This window comes from Tenebrio molitor, chromosome 7, assembly GCF_963966145.1.
Source record: "Tenebrio molitor chromosome 7, icTenMoli1.1, whole genome shotgun sequence".
NCBI classification, from domain to species: Eukaryota; Metazoa; Arthropoda; class Insecta; order Coleoptera; family Tenebrionidae; genus Tenebrio; species Tenebrio molitor.
Genome location: NC_091052.1, coordinates 363,221 through 388,476, shown reverse-complemented (window position 1 = coordinate 388,476; position 25,256 = coordinate 363,221). Strand labels below are relative to the sequence as shown.

The 25,256-nt window shown below is 34.1% G+C and overlaps 1 protein-coding gene across 2 annotated transcripts in view; it reads left to right on the top strand.

Annotated features, from left to right (window-relative positions):
* Window positions 1–22,361, top strand: part of LOC138135426 (prolactin-releasing peptide receptor-like) — a 28,863-nt gene extending 6,502 nt beyond the window's left edge. Inside the window, exons 2-8 of one of the 2 annotated variants that reach the window (XR_011160981.1) lie at window positions 6,657–6,836; window positions 13,667–13,758; window positions 17,935–18,087; window positions 19,412–19,738; window positions 19,838–20,056; window positions 21,302–21,508; window positions 21,565–22,361. Coding sequence is in view for 1 of the 2 variants with exons in the window: in XM_069054152.1 (XP_068910253.1) it covers window positions 6,657–6,836; window positions 13,667–13,758; window positions 17,935–18,087; window positions 19,412–19,738; window positions 19,838–20,036 (951 nt within the window). In the remaining variant the exon portion in view is untranslated. Of the gene's footprint in view, window positions 1–6,656; window positions 6,837–13,666; window positions 13,759–17,934; window positions 18,088–19,411; window positions 19,739–19,837; window positions 20,057–21,301 lie in introns of both variants that reach the window. The other variant, XM_069054152.1, reaches the window with a different exon arrangement.
* Window positions 22,362–25,256: the final 2,895 nt, after the last annotated feature.

Sequence of the window (25,256 nt, the reverse complement as noted above, 5' to 3'; positions counted from 1 at the left end):
TTTTCTCCTGTGTGAACGGATTTTGATAAATTTGACAACTTGTCAAAACGAAACATCAAGCTAATTTTAAAAATTTTAAGCGATTTAGAGGCTCTAAAGGCTTTAAGGGGCTCGTCGAACAAAAAAACGTTGTATTCAACTCGTTGTTGTGTAAATTGGCCATTTTTTGGCACTCGTGGGCCTCGTTTCACTCGCGTTTTAAACTGGCCCACTCATGCCAAAAAAGGCCAATTTACAACTTAGTAAGTTAATTTGTTTTTTTTTTTTAATTTTTATTCTTTTTCCCCATAATGGAAAAAACTGTATTTATGAATACAGAAAGATACGCTTGTTTGAAAATCACCCAAAAAATGTATGGGTGCTATTTAAAAAACCAAAGTTGGTTGCCATAGCAGCGAAACAAAAGAAGATAGTAACAAACTAGAAAGACCAGATGATGCAGGATAATACACCAATCAACTTTTATATTAAACATTTTTTCATAAATTGTCAAATTAAAAAGTTACAGCCAATATTTGATACTTTTGTTCCACCCTGTATGTTTTTCCTAAACTTTATAGTTATTCAATTAAAATTATTGAAAGATTTGGCACAAATTTCGTTACCCGCCTATGGGGATTACTTGCTTCGCCGTTGCCGATAAGCGAAGAACAAAAAATAAATGCAAGAAAACTTTCACTTGTTTCTTGCGAACTTAAGTACAGCGGCTAATTGCTGCGCCCGTTGCTATAATGATAAAGGTGGAAGAGAAAAAGGAGAATCATATGTTAGATATTAAATGAAAACAATTAAAAAAAAAAAAAATTAAACTGATCCCAATGAAGCGCCCATACCCAAATAATGACAAAATGTCTCCTGAAATTAGTGTATTAATCCGTAAAAATTCTCATGAAGTAATTAGAGTAACCAGTAATCACTAACCATTACAAGAAGTGTTCAAAGTGACCGCCGTTATTGTCAGTACAATAATGAAGGCGCCGACGAAATGATTCTTTCACATTTTCCAGCATTCTTCTGTTATTGCAAATTGTTGTGACAGCATTTTCCACCCGATTTCTTAAAACTTCAATTGTGTCAATTGGGATCGAATATACCAAGTCCTTCATGTACCCCCACAAGAAGTAGCACGGAAATTCTCTAGACGCGCGCAGCACCCCGACGCTTCACCACACACCAACACACTATCTATGTATTCACTACTCGAAAATAAACTCCCCATTTTCACAAAATTTTAGCTTAAATCACAGAATCAACACGTAAACATCTCCCTTGTGGAGACGGACAAAACTAACTAAAACGCTAAAACTACACCTCGGCCGCAGAGCGAAAAAACCGTATTCTAAAAACACAATGTTTTGCGTTGATTTTACAAAAAGTGTTATTTCACGGTCACTGTCATTGGGTTAAATAACTAGAAAATGTGAGTAAATAGACAGCTCGTTAATTTATGAGGAAGGGGGGGGGGGGGTGGTCAAAATACTGATATGAAAATTATATTTCGAAAAAAATTATACATACTGATACTGGTTAAAATTAATGTACTTATTTCTGAGACACGTTGTAAAACTAAATATTTTGTATTCTTAGAATTATCCCAAGTCCAGTCCAGTCTCAAATTAATACTGTCCAGTTAATGTATTTGTTGAAATATGCAACCACCACGAACTGTTGAATAAGATAATCGTGTTTTCAAGATGAAACGCACGAAATGGAATTTTCGATTTTACCGTAACAAAATTCACTGTTGTTTACTTGCAGAAGAGTTTATAATTTCTACAATCCGTCATAATATTTGTATGGTTAATGGTCCATAATTTTCTGCTGAGCAAGCAATCGAATTAGTTAAAATTGGTAATTGCTAAACTTTATAATTAGGTACTAAATGGTTGAGACAAGTCCGTAATTATGTTCAGGAAAGTCCCTGAAAATTAGATAACATTATAACCTGATGCTTCCGTGTTGTCTAACTGAAACCGATTTAAAATTAGTATTTACGCTATTTTATAAGTTGCTTATTATGTAAAAATTCAAGAATTGTTATAATAATAATTAGATTCTTTTGCATATTACAAATATACTAAAATTTAACGTACTTAGACCTTATGAATTTGTTTTGTTAACGGAGATCGAATTGAAACGTGTTCCGTATCGTTCGAAACTAGTTATTTCGCAGAACTTCTACACGAATAATTCATTATCGGGATGTTCCAATAATCGATCGTATTTTATATTCCGGTTCGTGTATTTTCCTGTAGCCGATGGAAAATTTAAAATTTTAATGACATTTGTGCCGATAATGTCAGGTTTTAATTATATCGCAAATCCTAACAAGATTATGTAGTATTGGCAGCTACAGGTTTGACACTCGACGATTTACTCTGGAATTATTGCTTTTGTAATGAATAAATGTAATGAAGATTAAATCAGTTATCACGTGGCAGCACAATAATAGCAGCTTTCAGTAAATCGGAAATTACTGAAAACTCGTTTTTTAAATTCTTGTCAATATTTTTTAAATATCAAGTTGGTAATTAAACCTAAATAATGTTAAGTCGAGTTCATTACTGTCCGTCCCTTAGATGAAAACTAACGTCGGTACCGTTGACGTTTTAGTTCTTTCTGCTTTATGTGATTGGTAGTTATGATCTTTGTTCACAGCGACATTCAACCAATTTTTATACATATGTTTAAGAGTTGCTAAAATTACATTTACGTATTCTAATTAGGTATCGTTGCCTTTTATTAGCAAATTCTTCTGCTTTCATGTTCATACGACCTGATCTCACATTTTGCAAATTTTGCAAATTTTACAAAATGGGCGTGACCGGATAGTCATTTAATGATCTAGGTATATTTTTTTTGCCTGTTTATTATCCCTGATGTAAAAATAAAGGACCAGAGAAATCAATTGTATGCCTGACGAAGATGTTAGTGTAATTTTAGGCATAAACACTATTTGCTGGGAATTAAATTTGGCGAACAGTTTAATTAAATTCCTTGAAACCGTGGAGTACGATACTGTTGTCTCAACTTTTCATTCTTCTTTATTCTGTATAGAATCTTTACTTTGGAAATTAATTTAGCATAATATTCCTTAGTGACATTTTATCTTTGCAATAATCAGTTAATCAAATAGACTAAGAAAAAATTGTTGTCACATTACTTGTAAAATTGTTCTACAAAGTTTTCAAGGATGTGATTGATATCTTTGTGTTTCCACTCCATACTTTACAATTTTAACACTGGATCGATGTATAGTCGATTGCAAAATAATCGAGTAAGTACAGTCGCGAGCAATAAATTCTGGTCGTCAAGGCCATTCTTTGACGCAATCGAAAATGCTCCATTGTAAAACAGTCGAAAATATCATAAGTCATAACCTATCATCATGTTGTATGACATTAATTGTAATTTTTTTCTCTTTTTTGACACTTTGTTGACATGCGCATAATCAGGCAGGGAAATTTTTTAAATTTGTGACAACCTAACCGAATTTTGAAATGACATTGACGACCAAAATTTATTGTTCGCGACAGTACATTAAATTTTCTATAGTTTAATTCATCCTTCTTGTTGTCAATTTTGATGTTACCGAAACAAGCAAAATGTCAAAACATTTCATTTCTTACGTCAGACAACCTATTTGGCATGCCATTAAAAGTCAGAAAAGACTAATTTACATGTGTTAAAAGTAGGAACATTCAGTGCTCTAATGTGAAACGGGCATAACCTGTAATAAATTCTATTTGTCTTCTCTTGTCAAGATCTTGTCAACTTTTTAGAAGTCCCAACTGGGTTGCCACCATAGCTTCTGACACATCCGTCTCTATCAGCGAAATAATTTTTAATCTGTTAAAATATGATATTCGGGCCATAATTTTAAATGTTTAGAATAAAATTCAGACATTTTTTTATTAACGTTTTATTGACATTGGCAGACAAAATTTTTAATTTGTGACAGTAGCGGGAAGTTTCAAAATGACCTTGACGACCAAGATTTAATGCTCGCTCGCGACAGTGTTTTCCGCTCTAAAGAAACGTGAACATTTTTTCCAAAAACATTTATCCGCTGCTTTGGTATGACAGTTTGTCATGCAACATTAACCATTTTAACCAATATGAAATCTAATTGCAGCAAAATTTAATATCAATGTTTTTGAAAATTGGAATATTTGACGAGGGTGACAGTTCAGACGTTTATTCGGATTTATAAACCGTGGATGACACTTCAATTTACTTCCAGATTGATTAATTTTGTTTAAAGCGAGCGATCATTATTCATAGCTTAATAATATAGTCATCCATATTACCGACACAATGTTATTTTTCAGTTTAAAACAGATAATGTACTAATTCTTAAGTCGGTTAAGACACAGTTCTTGCATTAATGTGTTGGGTTTAAATTTAATTCAAATTTACATAAACAAGGCTGGTTGTTTGCGGAATTTTTCAGGGAAATGAAGTTTTTAATTACGCACCCCCACATAATTAGCTCGTGATCCTTTAATGAATTAATTAATCTCTAATCATAACATCATTAAAATCTCGCGCACCTTACAAATAACTAGTTTATAGAATTTTGTGTGCCCTACCGATCATAAAATGTTCACAGACTATTTAGTTATCAGATTTGGCCTGTCAGGAAGTCGTCAGAAAGGAGCTTATGTTAAATATATTGCAGAGAGGCAACCGTAGTAATACTGAGGAAGTGAGGAAATGTGATAAGGCCTAGTAATTATTTTTTACGACAACACTGACGCTCAAATGTTTGGTCAGCATCTTTCTTATTACTACACCGAGATACTTTTTGTATACAAGCTTCGTATATTTTGTTAACTCAAAGCATCTAACATGAAGCGCTGGACATTGCTTTCAGAATTTCTTTAATAAAACGTGTCAATCAACTTATTAATAATTTTTGGAGAGGTTGAAAAGTATCGCTGGTACGGAACGAAGGAGTTTTTTTGTTTGTTTCTGAACGTCGTGTTGACTTCCGGTTATGAAGTTTGCCTTCAGAAATCTTTGCCTAGTACAGGTAGTGCATTTTTGTACGTAATGATAACGAATGTTGTTCGTATTAGTCGTTTTTTACGTTGGAATATAACGAAGGAACGGAATAACGTTCAATTTGAAAAATTGTCTCCTTATTAGTCAATTTTAATAGTATCTAACTCTTAAATGGTTGAACCCTGGACCTTTCTTTTTACAAATATGAGTTTCTTTAACGATTCTGTATCTGACATACAAGGGTATGGCGCTAATTCTGGGACACGCTGTATACGAGTATTTTCAGATATGTTCTACAACCTGAACTCTCTCCCTTAGTTGTTGACGGACATTTAACAATTCAATGTTGTAGTGTTGAAGTTCTTGAGCCCATTGTAGTGTCATATGTTCGCATTCTTGGCCGTAATTGATTTTAGCAAAACAAGGGTTTTTTATATTTTGTAGTCTGGTCTAAAGTATAAACACTATAGAACAGTGTAAAGTTTGAATTTCCCACCGTTTGACACGAATGACATTTGTTTATGTTTAATCGGGACATAATTGAACATGTTTGTTTTCAACAAAGGGTGCCCTTAGATATTTGCTTCGAAAATAAAAATTCTAAAACATTGCAAAGAAAGAAAAATTGACAGTTTCCAACGCCTTCCCAGCCCAGGGTTTCATTTGAACGCGCGATATAACGAGTAGTCAAAGATGGTCGAATATTTTTGTGGTGGTATCACGAATGGTCATTCGCTTTATGAACACATGAGTGCGCAGCACGAGTGGTGTTCGCAAACGTAATGAGTCTAATGAGTTAATGACCATGAGTGATAATAATCTAATAACAATTGCGCTTAATTTTCAATAAAGGAAACATGTGTTAAAATTACATTTTTTAACTTGAGGTAATTTTATTATTACTAATTGAACCTTCACCGTCTAAAATATCGGTATTTTAAATTTCATAAAAATTCGTCGGCAAACAACCGAGATATTAGGCCAGAAAGTCTTAGCTGAGACACCTGAGATCATTTATTTATTTCACTTGCATGATATGTTGTAATGTAATGAAAAGATTTGCAAGGTTACCTAAATTGAAGTGTTTAAAGCAACAAAATCTGTAAATTGAGAAGCGAAGCTAACTAGCTGGAAAAACCCATTGACAACTACATAGTGTCTAGCATCCAAAAGATTAGTAAGATTGAATTAGTGCAAAATAATTTAAACTTCTTGAGATGAAATTTCATATGGTTTTGTTTTTAGTTAAGGAGGCTTTGATAATTTCTTAAAAATTAAGCTACTAGTAAGTATTTTTTTGTTAGTTCAGAACTACAGAAAGGGGAATATTTTGAGTAAGAATTATTGTTATTGGTTTGAAAAATCGTTGTCAACGAATGGTGGATGCGCCGGGCAAATTGTATCAACACATTAAAAATATTTGCTGGTTATTTACATGATCAGTTTAAAAATTGCCTTGACTGTATTTGTTCAAACTGCCCATTTATAATTAACGCTATAAATCAATATACACATTTAATGTTTATCCCAAATCTACCCTAAAATCACAAAAAATTAGGTACATTTCATCATTTGAGTCTTGTAAATGCATAGCTTTAACGATTACAGTTTCTGAAATGTATTGTCTAAATCGTAAAATTTTGTTTCAGGACATTCCGATGCATACAACGACCCTAACCTTCGTCTTAATGGCATGGGACAGACTCCGCTTTATTAGACATCCTACAAAAGCTCGTATGCCAGCTTTCGTTTGTATTATCGGCACATGGTTAGCGTCTGTATGCTTTGTGCTACCTTATCCCATCTACATCATATACATAGACTTAGGGGTGAGTATACCTGACAATCTCTTTGTTCGCTTTGTATATTTTTACAATACCATTGCTCATTTGGTTTGGCAATCAGATTATAAATTAATATTGACATATTGCACTGCTCGTGAAATGAGACGAACCGGTAATAATACTACAGTGTTGGTAAAATTGATCATAGAAGAGGCATTCTGTGGATCAATTCGATTAATGTTGAAAGTGCTTTCAGATTTTTGATCAATATCCAGCTCAGGGAGTTAATTATTGGAATAAAAATAGTGTTGCACTCTCATGTCATTATCTAGTTACATCATATTTTGCTTTGCTCCTAGGTTGTGTGTGTGGTTTTGCTTTTTTAGAGTGATTTGTAAGGAAAATTTAAATTATGTTTGCCTGTTGTGTCAGTAATGACCTACTTTTTCTGTCATCTGGCGAGGAATCCCTCAAAAAAATAATTTCACGCTTGTTATGCACGATCATTTAAAAACTTAAATAGTTCACGTCGCGTGTTTAAATCAAATGATTAAGGCTTTACGTCCATATAATTCGAGCTAACAATACTTCATTAACTGCGAAGCTAATTACTTTTATCGGTGTGTCCAAAATAGGTGAAAGCTCTCGGTATTATGCCAACTCGTAGTACACTCGTTTTATCATTTGATTTAATTTCAATTTGGAACAAATTCTCGTTGTGTTTTGATGCAAAACGTTTTCATTAAAATGACAAGTAATATTACGAAACAACTGAGAAATTCTCTTTTTAATAAAAAGTTTCGAATAAAAGGACAACTCTGTCGAATTTATTGTTCGAAAAAGGATTTGTGTAATCTTTAATTGTAGATTTAATTGTAATTAATTTTTATACAAACACCCTCCTATCACGGATCAAATTTAGCACGTCAATATTTAATTAATTAAATTACATTTGCTCGTGTAAATAAATTAGCCTTGTGGAATCTGATAGTGTTGAGAAAACTACTATCTTTGCTCTGATTCAAATAAGAAAATTTCCAGATTGAGGAAACCTGGCGAGAATTTTCAGATCGTTTCAGTGGAAAGTGGACGTGATAGAAACGAGCGCAATCAGCACGTGGCATATATCATTATTTGCAAAGCCAGAAATGCAGAATCAATTTGTGAATCGACTGTTGCCGTCTTTGATTAATCAAGTTTGCAATAAATTTGAAACTAATATATGACAGAAGAAGGAATTCTAACGCATTGTCAATTGTTGCATTGATTAACGGTTTTCTGATTTAATGTGTAATTCCCCGAACCAATCTCGTTTTTCATTGTGGTAGATGAATTTATGCATGGTTTGGTATTTTGTAGCTTCAGAAATTTTCTTTAATTGGAGTAAATAAATAAGCATACCAGTAGATGCTTTGAATAGGGATCTAATTATGAAATATGTAGGATATTAATGATTGGCTCCATTGTATGACTTCTTGCTCTTTCATTTCAACGTATTAAAATTTATTCATTAATGGTCGTGGTCATGAAATATAAATTAATAAAATCTCTTTGGATATTTGAATAAACAACTTGGTTCTTGCATTAAAATATGTTTTTGTTAATTTGCTTATTTGAATAACAACCCGGTATAAAGAAATATCAAAATAAACAATAGATCCTGCCGTACATGTTTTAGATAAACATAATTCAACCAAATTCTTAACAGTCAAGTGTTTAAGTTGGAAAATCTCTGCAAATCGTTATGAATTTTTTTCTAGAAATGAAAACTGTGTGATGTTAAAATCTCTTGAAGCACAAATATGGGAGCAAGTAATACTGTAAACTTAAAATTTTTGCTTTAGAAATGCCGAGGCTCTATTTAACAAGGAAATTGCATTTGATGTTCACGTTGTTACAATGTATTTCAGTGTAAACTGTAAATTGTATACTGTTTAATACTTTTAATTTATTATCACACGCTTCTGGAAAATACGGCCGCATAAATCGGCTTTTAAGAGAGCTTTGACAAGAAATGACAGATTAAAGTTAGGTAACAGTTAAATAAGAATCGCAAGCGAATCAGGATTTTATTTGATTATTTTTTAATTTCAGCACAAGCTCGACGTTCCGTGCCAGTGATTACATTCCAAAAGCCGAATTGTATTTCATTCAATATTATATTAAAAAATTATGTAGATCCACGTAATAGAATGAAAAGCATTTCGTTTGATTCCGCTTTTTCCAAATAAAAACCAAACCATGAAAAACCTTGGAGGCCGATTTCAAGTTGACTTGCGACGGTCGTACTTGTTGTTGTCATGGTAACGGCGCAAGAGAGAAAGATGACGCATATTGGTAATTAATGTGTAGGGCAAAGATAGCTACACATTTGCGCTGCACCACCTATTTGCCACCATGACTTTGGCCATGAATGATTCCATGACTTTAAATTTTCGAGTGACCGTTAGACTTAGAGTCCTTAAGCTGGTCGAGGGACCGCTTCTTTATAAAGCTTTGTCGAAAGGTTTATGTACTTAGCGCAAGATTACAATAAAGCTGAAAGAATACGTTTAAATGAGGCCCAGTCCAACTTTTATGATTAACTAAAGAAACACGTTCTCCCTTTGTAAACAAGTAGAATTTTCAAATTTCGCTTTTGTACTGAGATGATGTTTCCTTTTCATACACTTCTTTGTTTATTTGCAATTCAGTTTTGTTTATGTGCGGACGTTTTCAGGCGATCACTCATTAATCAAATTGTATTTGCGTGAAACTTACGCCGTGTCCGCATTGAGTCGGAATTAACTTTATTTTCTTGGGATAAAGGGCTAGAAAGGGTGACTTTTTGCTAAATGATTTCGGCTGTGGTATTTTATGCTGAATTTATAGCAGGGCCGACGATTTACCATGGTTTGGTGTGCCGACAGAAATTGTCTGCACTGGCCATAAACGCTCAACATAACGAGGGCAGCTGTATAAAAAATGAGAAATTTGAAAGCGAATCGATTTCGAATAGCATTCATTTTGACTAAGGTGTTGATAAGATGGTATTATAAACAGAGGGTTCGGTATTTTGCAGGAAATATCTGGGACGTTTTTTATTCAGATTGATTATTTAAAGTAAGTAGTTTTTTATACAGAATTTGCATCACATCACCTTTAGTTATTTATAAGCGTCGACTTATAGGCGAATGGTTTTATAATTAACCTTTTTACGACATAAAAGGGTCGAATTAAGGGTGTTGCATATCCAACGCGTCTAAAAAAGTTGAGATTTCCTTGGGGTCGGTTTACATTTTATGCAGACTGATGAGAAGAATATTTTTCCGAAATACATATATAGTATTTACGAGGAGTACTCAGAGAGCGAAGGAGGAAGTGAAATATGTCAATTTAATAACGCGTGTTATGTTTACGCTCATGACGGTAAATTTCTTGAATATCCGCTGCAACAAAAAGGAAATTTGATAAAACACGGGTTTAATGTTGGAAGAGCTGCATCGATCTGTTGCTGAAAGCTCTGTTTGACCATATTCATCTTTGTTTCCTTTAGCATTTAATATAAACGTCAAACAAGACATATTAAAACCACAATTCCTATGAATGGGCACTTAGCTCGAACTCTCGACATGGAAGGATCAATTGATTGATAATCCGTCGCACAAAGTTTGCGCGCTAGTCGGGTAATTGACTTTTAAAAATACGATCCAGCAAGGCCACGCAGAAATAAACTTTCCAGGGAAGGCCAGAAAACATTCCACAAATCTGTCGTAGCAAAAACTTGTTAAGTTTACTGTCGTGTGAAGGCTTCGCCCCCGCCAGAATGAATTTATCAAATTTACCACAATTATTAAGATAATTACCATTTATATTGCGACAGGAATTGGAACACTCGCAATTTAAGGAAAACGGGTTGATGAAATACCGAGAATGGAGAGAAGACAGGTAAAGTAATTTTTAAAGTGGCTGAAGGAAGCGGAAGGATGCTCTCTGGGAAATTTCAACATCAAGTGGTCTTATGGCGCTAATTTACGAATTTACAACCCTTCAAATAAAGCACATACATTAAATTGAACTCCTTATGCTGATTCCGGTCTAAAATTTCCTGAAAGTTTTCACAAAGGTCCAACATTACAGATATTGTTCTAGGATTAACTCTGAATCGATGCGACGAAACAAAAGCCGAATATAATTATCGCTCAAATTGTAATTAAGCCTTTCATTCAAGTTATTAATCTAATAACGTTGTAATTGTAAAAAGTCTCTATAAAACGATGATTAACTTGTCCATTTGACGAAACAATCAATAAATGGCGAAAACTTTCAGTTTTTTCTTGACTGTTTGTTTACTCCGTAGATAAATGCATGGACTATGTGTAAGTTGTGTTGGTTTTTCTGTACAATACTGTAACTAAAATAAATACCTGTACAACAAATGCGAATATTCAGTCCCGAGTTCAGTCCCACATCCATTAAAATATTTTTTTGTTTAAAGAAAATCATCATAAAACTATCACATAAAATGGTAATTTCTTAGAGCTTGCTGATTTTGTGAAAATTATAACCATCTATTTTACTATCTACTTTACGACAAATACAATCTGTTACTCTTTTTATGGTGGTTTTAATATCCAGCAGAACTGCTTGTGAGCAGTAAATGTGTACTGAATTAGTTTCATCAAAATATTACAATCAAAAGTTTCAGACACAGTAATGCAATTTAACACAAAACCGTCCTCCTGGTTGCTCTGTATAGGAATCGCATTTCCTCAACGTCAATTATCCAATAGAGCCTTAAGCCTTAAGGTGATTTACTTGAAACTTTGCCTGCCTAGCTGCTTTGCGTCCTAATTTTAAAAGTTGCCGCTCTGGACGTCATGTATCATCTTTTGTAATTATCATAACTAAAGTTGCCTTATATTATGTAATTTTGATCATATTATATAATTATTTCTGTAGCTAAAATGGTACTTTGTGCAATAAATTTTCATTAATTTGAAAACGGCCGATCCTTTGGGAATATGAAACTGGAGGTTGTTGAAGGCTGTGTCTCACCTACGTTTCTCTTTAAAATGATATCCAATTACCAGGATCGTTCTTAAATAACAGGACATATTACTTTTAAAGGAAAATAATATCAGAGTCAGATCAAATTCCTCTTTGGTAGCAGTCCTAAATTACAGTAATAGTCACGCAGCTGTATGGGAATGATGAGTTGAAAAAATGACGTGACCTTTAAGTTTTCGTAACGACGTGGATTATAGGCTAGAGTGAAAATCTGAAAATCTCCAAAAGAAAACTAAGGATCCAGAATAAAGGAAGATGCGAACCCGAGTTTTATTTTTAATTGTAGCGATATTAAAAAGCCGAAAAAAGGTTTACCGAAGCATAACAGATTCGATTTATACTGTCATTAATTGCTTGAAATTGTATTTACATTATGCTTCGTGTAAACAATGTGATGGTTAAGGTAAAACGGGTCGAGAGGTTTTAATTAAATTCTTATAAGATTTAATCCCACAAGAATTGTTGTGTTATAAGTTCAATAAAGTTGGAGCATGGCCCTGAAATTGTCATTGCGTGGTATTATACAGCCATTTGTGAAAATCTACGTACTGGAAAATTATATAAATTAGCATTGAACGTGTACATTTCCGTTTGATATGTTTGATGTGTTTGAAGGTAGAAACTTTTCTGTCTAATGACCACAATAAGTATAAAGAATAGCATCTGCCTTTTTTGACCGCAGCAATTTTTTTTTGGCTAGCAAATGAAAACAATATGTAGGTACCTGGAGATGTACTAAGATGGAAAATTAAAACAGCTGTGTAAATTTGAGTATAGACAATGAAAGTTTTAATTAAAGCGAGGAGAGAACACTTGAGGGTCGTGAGAGCTAATATTCAATTTTGTCACATTATTTGGTCGAGTAGTTTCTCCAGAGGTCTCTCTGAACTGCGACAGAAGATCAGTAAATAATACCTACTGCCGCTGCCGCCAGATCAACATTTTCCATAACGGGAGGCTATGAAAAACAAAATGAAAGTAGTAATTCGTACAACTAATCAAAATTGAAATCGTGTCAAAACTGAAACATCAAAATAGAGTTTATATAAAAACACTAAAAATAGTAGTTATATTTTCAGATTGAACAGGGAAATAAGGTAATTTCCAAATCAGCAAACCCACAATTAAGAAATTGGAAACTTGGGAGCATCGGCTTAGTTACAGCTTTCGTTGAATTGATCATTGTAGATTTTCGATTTAATCGCCGAGTAAGTAACAAAATCAATTTGGATCACAATCGTTTCCGAGATTTATCCTACGCCTTAACGTACAATACAAATCGCTTGAGCGATTTGGAATTGTCGTCCGATATTCACTTCCTTTCTTCTCGTGTTTTAATTTCTTTTTGTACCTGCACGTTTCGTTTAATGGCCGCAATTTCAAGCACCGAAGCACTTGCATTATTAATAAATTAATTTTAATGGTCGTTTAAAGCCGGTCGTTTTCTCTAAACCGTTTTACCACAACGGAAAACTTAGAATGATGCAATTAATATTAAGGGTAGTTGTTTCACTAACACTTGCTGCAGAGGGTATCCGATGGTGGTAACATGTCTCGACTACTTGACGCCAGGTGTCTCAATTGATACACCTAAATTTAGCAGGAAACTGGCGTATTAATTTTGTTTACTCAACTTAATCACTTTCACGACCGATATTGCTCTAGTAAATTGAAGGCGTGTGGGATTCATATTCAAAATGAGTTACTTGGATTGGATTTTTTATAAACAATCTTTTTCTTGAATAACGAGGTACCTTAGAATTTAATGTTTGCAGCCTGTAGAAATTGATTCTTTCGAGGTAACTGTCAGTGTACATTTTTTACAGAAATACGTTCCGGCGTTGGACGGAGTGGGGATTTGCCTCATCAATTTGGCTGACGATATGCAAGAATACATGAGAGGAATTTTCCTTATTATGTAAGTTATCTTTTTGATTTAATTTAATAAAAGTAGTTTCTTTGACACTTCAGGTTGTTAGCGCTCCGCACTATTTTATCTATTTTAAAGGGATCTTTACATCAAAATTAATGTGCCATTAGAAGATAAAAGCTCCCAACAGAATTACGTTGGATAACTGAGTTACATTCCATTTGCAGCATTATAAAGCTATCTCGAAAATTGTCGTTAGAATAGATAGAAGTACTTGTGAATTACTAATTGATGAATTGTATAGAGTTCTTTGTTGCGAAAAGACGAACTATCGAGAACGGGACAGATGTGTTGACAGTTGGTCGTTCAGTAAAAGTTATAGACTGATTTCTTGTCGTTCCGTGGCAGTAACTTGCAATAACGTTTTAAAATGGCTTTTCGGAGAAACTGGGAATTTTATGATCCGTATCTTTTTGTATTCAGTGATCCACGAAGAGAAAATAAAAGATACTCTGTCAGTTGGAGTATATATATTACAACACCCTGAGATCTTTTTTATTTCAGCGTGAAGATCAACTTTGTTTCTAGTTTACTGAATTCACACCTGACTAGTCAGTTCTCAAGATGTGATACATTTCTTTTTCCCCTTTGCGTTGTATTTACTGAGGTGTTAAGCCTTTAATTGTACCGCTTTGTTGATTTATTGTATCGTGTTCTCCATACTCGCGATGAATCAATTGTCGATGAATTACTGCACCATTTAGGAGGTAGTTACGGATAATTGAATCTCCAGCTACACCTACATGTAGATCAATTTTATTTTCATCAGAATATCTGGACTGGACGGTTTCATACATTGTTCAGGTATATCTGAAATTCCGGTATAAAATGCGAACCGATTGAATGTAATTTAATTTTCATGTTGCTATTGGTACTAGGTAAAATACTGGGTGTCCAAAAATGCGCGGAACAATTCAATGAGGCAATGTCAACTCATGTTAGAGAATAACTAGAAAAATAATTAAAAAATTCTATACCTCTTAGATTTGAAGATATGGAGGTTCAAAAGGTGCAGCTTTGATCTCATTTATTTTAAATATTAAAAAAGATTTTGACTATTTGTCTTTTACTAACCAGTGGTCTAATAATACTGAACGATTGCGATCAGGTTTGCAATTATTTTCTCCATTATTTCCAGCATTTCCAAGTAGTAATTTTATGTTCGTTTTACCTTAAATAGCGTACGGCAACATGGATTTGATTTTTCCCTTTCATTTCCATGGATACAACAAAAATGAAATATTATTTTTTGTTCGACACTGTCAGAATTTGAGAATTTTCTCCTGTGTGAACGGATTTTGATAAATTTGACAACTTGTCAAAACGAAACGTCAAGCTAATTTTAAAGATTTTTAGCGATTTGGAGCCTTTAAGGGGCTCATCGAACAAAAAAACGTTGTATTCAACTCGTTCTTGTGTAATTTGGGCTTTTTTGGCACTCGTGGACCTTTAAAACTCTCGTTTCACTCGAGTTTTAAACTGGTCCACTCATGCCAAAAAAACCAAAATTACACATGAACTCGTTAAATAAATAACTATTGCAGACTATTGGGATGCATGGAATGTTTTTAAATGTTGCCACATTTAAAGTAACGAATAGGTCCATATCTTCTACAAAAAAGAAGATTGATTTTTTTAAACATCTTTACCTGATGTCTTAATGACTACTTAACAACGTACTACTACGTTGTTCCGCGAATATTGGGGCACCCAGTATATAGTTCGTATCTGACAAATTAAATTCAATTTTATCACCACTAGCACGGCAGCAACTGCTGACTACAAATAAAAACTATTTTATTGCCTGTCTGTGGCTCATGAAAACAAATTGCCAATCGTTTGTCAACCAGCAACATTAAAAAGTAGTGTAGTGGCAAAAAAATTGTGTGAAATGTTGCTTCATAATGTTGTTAGTGTTGTAAATACTATACATACCTTGACTGACGCATCGCTGAAGAGTAGGTACCTCTGTAAGGTACACCAATTAACTTTTATCCACTAGATGGCGATGCCACAACCCATATACAGACTGGTTCACGAAATGTGGTAAACATTTTGTCCTACGATTTTCGAGAAATTGTCGCAAAAATTGTTTGAGAACTGGTCGAATAAATTAAAAGAAACTAATTAATTAGCTGTAATCAGCGGCGCACAGCTAAAAAAAGTTGAGCTGGTAAGTTTTGTTGGCTAAATTATTTGATTTACTAATTTACTAATGGAACTAGTTGCTTCAAGTCAATGTCACTTAATTTTTCCGAGCAAAGCAAGTTCTCAAAGAGACAATCTATAGTTTTTTAGAAAAATTGTTATTCGAGGAGTAGATGAAGACATCAACAGACAAAAAATATGGTTTTGTACCTACTCTACTCGCCACCACGCTGTAACCAATATTAAAAGACCGATATTAAATTTTAAAGAAAGTTGAAGAAGGTAATATGTAATGCCTGGAAACATTTCATGTACTTATGAAAATATTCTCTTCTGGATCATTTATAAGAGAAAAACTTTTTATTTTGTTCGATTGTTCCGGGTGCTGTATGGTTGAACAAATTCCAAAATATACGTAATGTTGTGAAGAGAGTAATGTACAGGGAAAGATTGTCGAATGTTTTTGTGGTGGTATCACGAATGGTCATTCGCTTTATGAACACCATGAGTGCGTAGCACGAATGGTGTTCGAAAGCGTAATGACCATGAGTGATACCATCGGAAAAATATTCTACTATCATTGACTACGAGTTGTATTCAACAGATTATTCAATGAACCAAATCAATGATTAAAATAAAAATTTTCAAAGCTAGTTCGCAAATCTGCGTTACACATGATTTCGTTGTTCAGTTAACTTCGTAAGAAAGTAATAATTTCCTTGAATAAAAATAATAATCAAGGTTTGTTTAAAATATTCACCTTGACCACTAGTGGAATACTCAGTTATATTTTCACTAGTGGAATATTCGCTGGAATTTTCTGTTGCGTTTCTTGAGCGTACTAGGCCCCTAAAGATCCATTTTGCGGCGTATTTTTAAATTTTTAAATCAATTTGGTCGTTTAGAGAACTCGTGCAAAAAATCTTGTATGGAACACGTACGCAAATAGTTTTAGGGGACTTTTCTTATTAAAGTCTCGGCTCCTTTGTCGTCTCGTCCTTAATCACGATTCGTCCCTAAAACTATATTTTGCGTACTTGATCATAAATAGCTGTTTTAAAATATTTTTTATTTTTTAGAATAAATATAATAATACCGGGTATCCGCGCGAAAAGTTCAGATGGGTTTATTTCTGGTAATTCTATATAGTTACAAGTTTGGAATTTTAGGACGTGCTTTTAACGACGAATTAGCGATGAAAGGGGACATCGATTTTATTGCATCTGTGTAGAAAAAATTTTACAAAAAATTGTTTTTGAGAGATTTTCAGGAATTAAAATGTTCAAAATCCTGTTCTGATTAATGAAATCAAAAATTAAATTCATTAACTGTCATTTTGACATTTTTAGCCAAATTACATACCTACGTTGATTACTAAATTAAATCACATTATAAACGGTATCGAGTGGTCAGCGTCATTAGTATTTTTGGTTGCGTACAAAATAAATTCAGAAATAAGCCTTATGTGACTTGCCCTATATAAATTTTGCCCATAGTTGGAAGCGACCCATCTGTCACGTGCATCTACCCTTCAGTTTCCAAATATACATTTATAATGTTTATCGTGAGCTCTGCCGACTATTTATTACGAATTGAAATATACAGCCCTCAGTCTTTTTGTTCGGATTATTCCGCTTTCGAAAACCCCCGAAAAACAGTTTACGCTCTCGAACGGATTGGCTTTATGGTTTAAAAATTTCCTGAAATAAATCTTGATAAATATTTTTGTGAAACTTCCCACTCCAAAGAGCACTACGAGATTTTCTCGATCCAATTAAAAGTTTCGAGATAATGTTTGCTTCCATTCACACCACGAAGTGTAAGCAAGCCACAATATTCGTCTTAATAAAATGATGTACGTGGAAAGACGGGTATTTGCCACCCTCTACTTTGTAGCTTTAGAAAAATATAAAATATTGCAAGGGAGCGCTTATTTGATGCAATGCGATTAGCTCTAACAGCGTTATATACGAGTATGCCGTCGAGACTTGCTATGATAATATATGTGCATTTTAGGTATGCTTCTCCTCTCGCCACTATTTCTTACTTTTACGTGAAAGTTTCAAGAGAATTGCAGACTCAGCAGAGTTCTCTGACAGTGATAAAATTCGAAACTCGAAGGGAGGGACGTTCCAGGACCGATTCACACTCCACAACGACGGATTTCCGGTAAGCCTAAACAAATTTACTTCTTGACGTTCCGGCTGACAGCGTCGCTGTTGTTTAATTGTTACATTTTGAATACACAATCAAGGAAGATTTAGCCAGAACGAGACTTCCAAGAGAATCGGGATCGATGAAGCCGGCTTATAGACGGATTCAGATTTAAGCCACATTGCCAGATTAAACCGTGCAAAAAGTAAAATGTGTCACTCTTTGGCGCGCTTTTTACATCTGTAAAAGCATAAATTGAAACGGTTTTTTTTATTACTTGCTATTTCCAAAGTTCACACGTCGATAAGCGTGTGATATGTGAACAGGAAAGAGGTTTTCATTGCTGATGACATTTCGACCGTGAAAACGACACTCTTATCGGTGATATTAAACGCGTCCTTATCATAATTATCCGATGATGTTGTGTGCTCTGGTGGAAAAGGGTCGAGTATCAGGGCTCTGTCCGATATATCGTGTAATTGGAAAGCAAAAGGACAATCACACACAATATGTAATTACAAATCGATGAAAAGCATGCAATCTGCAATTGTTTTTAATATTTACTATTGTATTGGGTATTATGTACTCATTAAAAAATTAAATTCAAACCATACAGATAATTAACTTTTTTTGAACTAATTACACCGCGCTTAGGATTTGTTTCTGTTTAATTTATGTGAACTTAATTATACAGCGTCATTATAAATGACTGTAGCCCAAGCTGGGGTAAAAACTGAATGTAAAATTTATGGTAGCCGCTCCATATGAAAATGATCGAAATTATGTGAATACACACCGTTCACACAATGACACTATTGTGACAGTCCACGCCACATTAGAGTTGTTGTTATGTTTGTACAGAGCGGCAAAAATTTCATATCATGGGCATGGCTTGCTTCGACAACAATCATTTATACAGTTGTTTTCTAAATCGCGCTTTTTTCATGTGGATTTCTTTAACTAAAGGCGTTATTTATTATTTTTATGGTGAATTATGTATGATGCTATGTATTCAATTTTAGTAACATTTTTCACAGTTTTTTTTTGGAGTGCCCAACTAATTTATGTTTTGCAAAGTCTCTTTAGCATTTCCATTACAGCTGGGTATTTATTAAATTCTTCAAAGTGTTATTTGTAAAAAGCACAGCAGTTTTCTTGATATAATTTGTGTGAAAGCTTTTCTATTATTGAAAATTCTTGTGTAAAACGACAAAGTTTGAAATATTTTTACAACGTCATGTCAATGTCAGGTAAAGTTAATATTTTAAGATGTTATGATAACAAGTACGGGTACTTCTTTTCTCTGGAACTTTTTCTTTTTCCAATTACTAAATTGAAGAAGCAGCCGGGGAGACTGCGACCGTTCCAGCCAATACAGCCGCAACAGTTACCGTGACCACGACAACGGCCGTACAAGATACGAAAGTGACGAGTCTGAATTAGACCTGGTCAAAGAAAAACGCACTCAAAAATATCTGGTCCCGATGGTGACCCTGTACGCCATCTCTTTATGTCCGCTGATGATCCTCCGTCTGGCTCGATTGGTGCTTCCGGAAACGTACGACAACAACAAGAACTTTGACATCACCTACACGATGTTCGTTTGGGTGGCTTTCGCCCCCACCTGTTCCACTCCTCTCCTTTACGCCGTTTGGCAGATGAACAGGTCAGTAGTTCTCTGTTCTGTGTACAGTTTTATATTTGGACCGGTAAAGCTCACAGCGCAGTCCTCGATAATTAAAACTTGGGAATTGAATTGTTCCAGGTCTTCAAAGGAACGTTTGTTGGGTTACTTCCGATTCAGCAATCGGAAGTTGAGACAGTCGTGCGAAACGGTAATAACAGCTGCTGGAACGCCGGCGGTGCCGAGGGCCAAATGTGGCCACGCTGATTCAATTGTGCAGCAGGTGGATGACGGCCATTCGGATAACAACAGTTTCCAGCAGGATTTTGCCTCGTCCTGATGATATAAAGGGAGGCATTAGTACGTAAAGTTTTTTTTCTTTTTTTCCTCAGATTTATTTCATCACGCACCATTTGCCTCCGTTACTGTAAATAACTGCGCCTTCCTGATGGTCTTACGACCGCAGAGACAGTTTCGCGTTCTTGTCCTCTTTTTAATAAAAACTCCACCAACAAAAATTTTATTTTTCTATTTCCACCAACGGCAAAATGAGCAACCCTGCAAATTTAACTAGTTTGACGGTTTCCTGAAGCTGCAGTAATAATTTTAAATTTTAAAACAGGTTTTGATGTTTACGTCGACGTTCCAGGAAGTTTAGTGAGTTGCCTTGCCAGTTCGGTTGCGTAGGGATTTGTATTGGCGCAAAATAAATGTTTGCGTGACAAAATGAACGGTAGAATATCTGCAAAGTTTTAAAAATGTATCGATACGGAAAACTAGCGATAACGTCTGCCGAAAATTCGACGGTTTCGATGATAATCTGCCAACTAAATCAATTAAAGTTGAACGGATAAGCTTTGTCGTTTTACGAACTGGGAGAAGAATCGTTTATTGAACAAAAGTAAAACAACACAACTTGCTTTGAATGCTGCGTTGTCAGTTATTTCAATTACTCTGTTTGCTTTGCAGTGGAAATTATTTAAATTATCCGCAGTTAAACGGATTTTTTGCGGAGTAATTTTATGCCGCACAGTTAGTTTCTAAAAAGGTTAAAAAGCGAGTGAGATTATTTTATCTTCTTTTTGTTGACGAAACGTGTGTGAAAATTTTAATTCCCTAATGGAGGTAATAAAAGAATTTGGTGGTTGCGATGTGAATTTTTTAACGCGAGTAATGTTTTCACGGCGAATCGTTCAAATTACATTTCCAGTTTATTTTTTAAATCATTCTAAAGAGAGTGGATATTTTACATGAATTTGAAAAGAACCATCTCGTTTTCATTTTTTCTTTTTACTTACAAGAAACCGATCTCATTTTAGTTTTGACCTACATTTCCGAAGTCATAAAGCAAACAGCGAATAAGTCTTCTATAAGAATTGGAACTTGTAAGATAACAAGACCACTTTTAGATGTTTTGCAAACAAAAAGATCAAAGTGAAACTGTTATAACGCAAGAATGAAGAATTTCAAATACGAGTACAGTTATACTTAATATTTTTCGTGAAAGGACACATCTGTCGTCATTTCATGGCTTGGACATTTTTTCTCGGCCTTCGTTTTAAATTTTGAATCGATTTGATTCGTAATTAATTGCATTTTTTCCAGTTCTGTGGCGAGTTCCTGTCTCTTCCGAGTGGAGCAATTGATTTGAATCAGCTCCATTTTTTTAGAGAGTGATACAGCACGTTTTATGGTGAACCCAACATTGTGTTTAAATGTATAAAATGTCAACGCAATTTATCAGCGTCAATGAATTAAATGACACGACATGTCTCAATAACATGAATTTTATTATTATTCAGTAAAATACGAGTACTGCTGTCGATTTGAAATTAATTTCAAGTCATTTTTATACTTGTCTCTTTCAGATGAATCTGAAAGGTAATACTAGCCAATTCCTTGGATGTTGTAGACTAGCTTAATTAAAATTTTCGACAATTTCATACAAGTTATTATGTGCAAGTTGCAGTGCAGAAGTCAGTTAGTAGTATATTTATATTTATTTTACAATGAAACGAGGAGGACCCATCGTTAAATTATGTAATTAGATACTGTCATAATGATTTAACGAATTTTACTAGTAACACTTCATGTAGGTAAGTACATATTAACAGGAATTATGTGTTGATACGGACATGCAAGAAAAATTATTTTTGACGAGTTGAAGCGTAAATATATAAAATTTCATTGCAAGCAGAATGAAAATCTTATTTGAGCTAGTTAAATTACACAAAATACATGTTACAATATGATTAGTCATTACAGATGTTGTATGTTTGTACAATACATTTACTAATCCATAAAATCGGTTCATTTAATAGTTATTAATACATTGTGGTGGTTAACTTCGACAAAATGTTGTAAACAATTTGTAAATTTGCCCGTTACTAACTTTATTTGGTTAACCACTCTTATTGTTACTAAGTGAGCCGATTACACTATGTATAACATTATAAAAGCTTTAAATTTGATAGTTGTTTTGTCAACGAATATTTCGCCGTTTGTGAAAACAATTTATGGAAACTTTATACAGAATTGTGAACTACGTGTTAATTTTTGTTGTGATATAGGTACTTACTTAATTATTGTTATTCGTAGATTGTAACTCAATAGTTGTTTGTAAATATGATTTATTTGATGAATTAATAAAAAGCATTTATTTTTAGTTTAGTACATTTTCTAAACCTCACTTTTCTTATATCGCTTATGAAACGTAAATTTCAAGAAGTTATAGTTATACGTACTAAATAAACAACATAAATCACTCGAATGGCTTCCATTTCACATTGACTTATATCGGGTGTGTCAAAAAGGACGGTCATGCGTTTTAGTAGTCGTTGGTTTTCTGCGGCACTAAAAGCTAAATAAAAATAAAAATAAATGAAAACCATCAAACCGTCCGGCAATGGTACAAATATAAAGGGTGTTCTTTTTTTAATTTGGCGTCGAAGCAGGCGTTGGAGAGTCGATTGAGATCGCACCACTCGTGTAAAAGTGTAAGATTTGAACAGCTGATTTGTGATCTGTAACCTGTATAGTGCGTTCATAATCGACAGTTCAACGCCTACTTCGACGCCAAATTAAAAAAAAACACCTGTTATTATCGAGTCAATTATATTTTTCTTTTTGCTGAGTTGAGCCAAGTCGCATGATACGAATTACAAAATTCTCGTGGCGAAACGAAATGACAAAAATATTCGCTGACTGTCCGAGAACTCGGAGGCTCATCGTGTGGGCAATTAATGGCAAAAAGCTGACACCTTGCTAAATCGATTGGTCATGTATAGGTGAACTTCCAAAAAAAAAGTTCAAAAATTGTCGTGTGCAAAAGGGCGTTACTCAAAATTTTCGAGTTACTTAGCTTATCGGATAGCCGGTGTTCAAGTATTTTTTTGGTAGAAACTTTGTAATGTTTTCTGTAGACGTTTGCTTGTAAAAAAATAAACAATTTTTAAAAAAATATTGGGTCTTTGGAAAGAATAAAATTCAAATGCCTGTATCTCTGTTCGACGCTCGCCAAAAATTCGTAAATTTTGCCGTGTTTTTACGTTTCTCACTCCATTGCTCGAAAACTAAGCCTCAAATCGAAAAAATGCATTCTTTAAGGACTAAAGACAGATATTCTCTGATTACGATGGTGTTTATTATTATGGTTTTGAGGGAATATTAATCAAGTTATGATTAAAAAACTAACGTACTCGTAGCAACAAAATCTCTAAGCGATTAGAAATGCAAACCTCGATCACCCTCCCGAACCCCCCTATTCCCCGCGGTTCCTGACCTACGAACTAAAACAAACTATCATCAGTTCATCACGATAATAAATGATAATCAATAAATAATTTCCACCGCTTGTATTGCCCAGAGTTCTGAAAAAAACAACGAATGTTAACGATATTCACAGATTAAAACGTCAAACAGCAAAAATAAAAATAGATTTATTAATGTTCTTTCCAAAAAACTGATCGAAAATAAGTTTCAACGTAGTCACGCAGAAAGTGATGCTGATCTTTCCTCATGTAGCTGTTGTACAGGGTGGCGCACGCGAGAAATCGCGACTTTTAATTAAATAAAATTGTCGAAATTTTTCACACTTACCTGGCTATTGGTAAGGTACATTTCATAATTTTTTGATAATTTTTCACTTACAAACAAAGCCAAAAAAAAAAATAAAACGTAAATTTCAACCTACCCTACCCAGATTCACTTCCTATAATTATTTACGAAATCATCGGAAAAAAACACCAATTAGATTTTGAATTAAACGCAGTTTTACATTTCAACTTTCAAAATCATTTTTATTTATGATCTGCTACTTGTGCTGTCGTAAATTTAGGTGACAATGGAACCTGTCAATTTCATGGCAAAAAGGTTTAAACGGTCGGCAATACCTTTTGTTGGGAAATTATACCATTGTGCCATAAATCACGCGTCTGGTTTGCGTTTAAATAAAAAAGCGAATTATTTAGCTAACCAAGTCAAAATTTGTAATTGTGCCACCAGGGTTTGATGGGCTAGCAGATACAGATTCATTTAGTGTAAAAACTTTATAGGTAAATTAACAGTTAATTTCAGAAAACTAATAAAACTGTTACGGCCTTATTTATTAACAAAACATTTTTTGAAAATTCTCAAATATACCTTATTAATTAGGTATATAAAATTTCGACAATTTAATTTAATTAGAAGTCGCGATTTCTCGTGTGCCCGTATACGATGCCCCACCCGGTACAAGAAGATATTAATGTGTTAGTGTTATTAATGACTCTATCACCAGATGATAGAGAATTGTACTACATATTTAAAACCACGAAGAAATAATGTCTTTGTGAGAAAATCTTCGACTCCATGAAATTGCGACTTAATGCGATACAATTCGTCGTCGTCATCAAGTCGACGTGGACGGTGACGTGGAAGATGATGCGAAAACACCCTCACCCCTTCCGGCCCAAGTGGTGGAAAACACGGTGGTGTGATAGTTGATATGACCATAAATGGTCATATCCCTAGCCCGGCAACATTTCTGTGTACGTGGCCACGGTGGTGAAACATTGGGGACGGGGGTAGTATATAAGCTGAAAATGTTAAGAAGGGAGACATTCTCTCTTCGCCATTGTACAAGCATAACGTGAAGTCACGTGCGTTTATTGTAGTTTACCAAATTTATTATTAAAAGTTAATAAATCGTTACTAAGATTTTCCATCTCGTTTAATTGTTCTTACATCTTACTCAACGAAAACAAATTTAAACCAGTTTTTAAATATCAACAAGTACAATTTTCGGAAACAATTATAAATAAAGACAACAGAAAGAGTGGAGCAATACGAGTAGTTTATTATCCATATAATAAACGATGAACCCTTTCTATACAAATATTCAGAGATTAGGTATTTTTCATTTTCTCTTCCTTCTTGTCGCGGGACGTTACAACGCACTGTTGCCAAATGGTCATCTCCGTGATTGCCACATCTGTAACGGTACGTATCATAAAATTCTCGTTTCGGAATGAAACGACAAAAATATTCGCTGGCTTCAGACTAACAGAACTCGGAGGCTGAA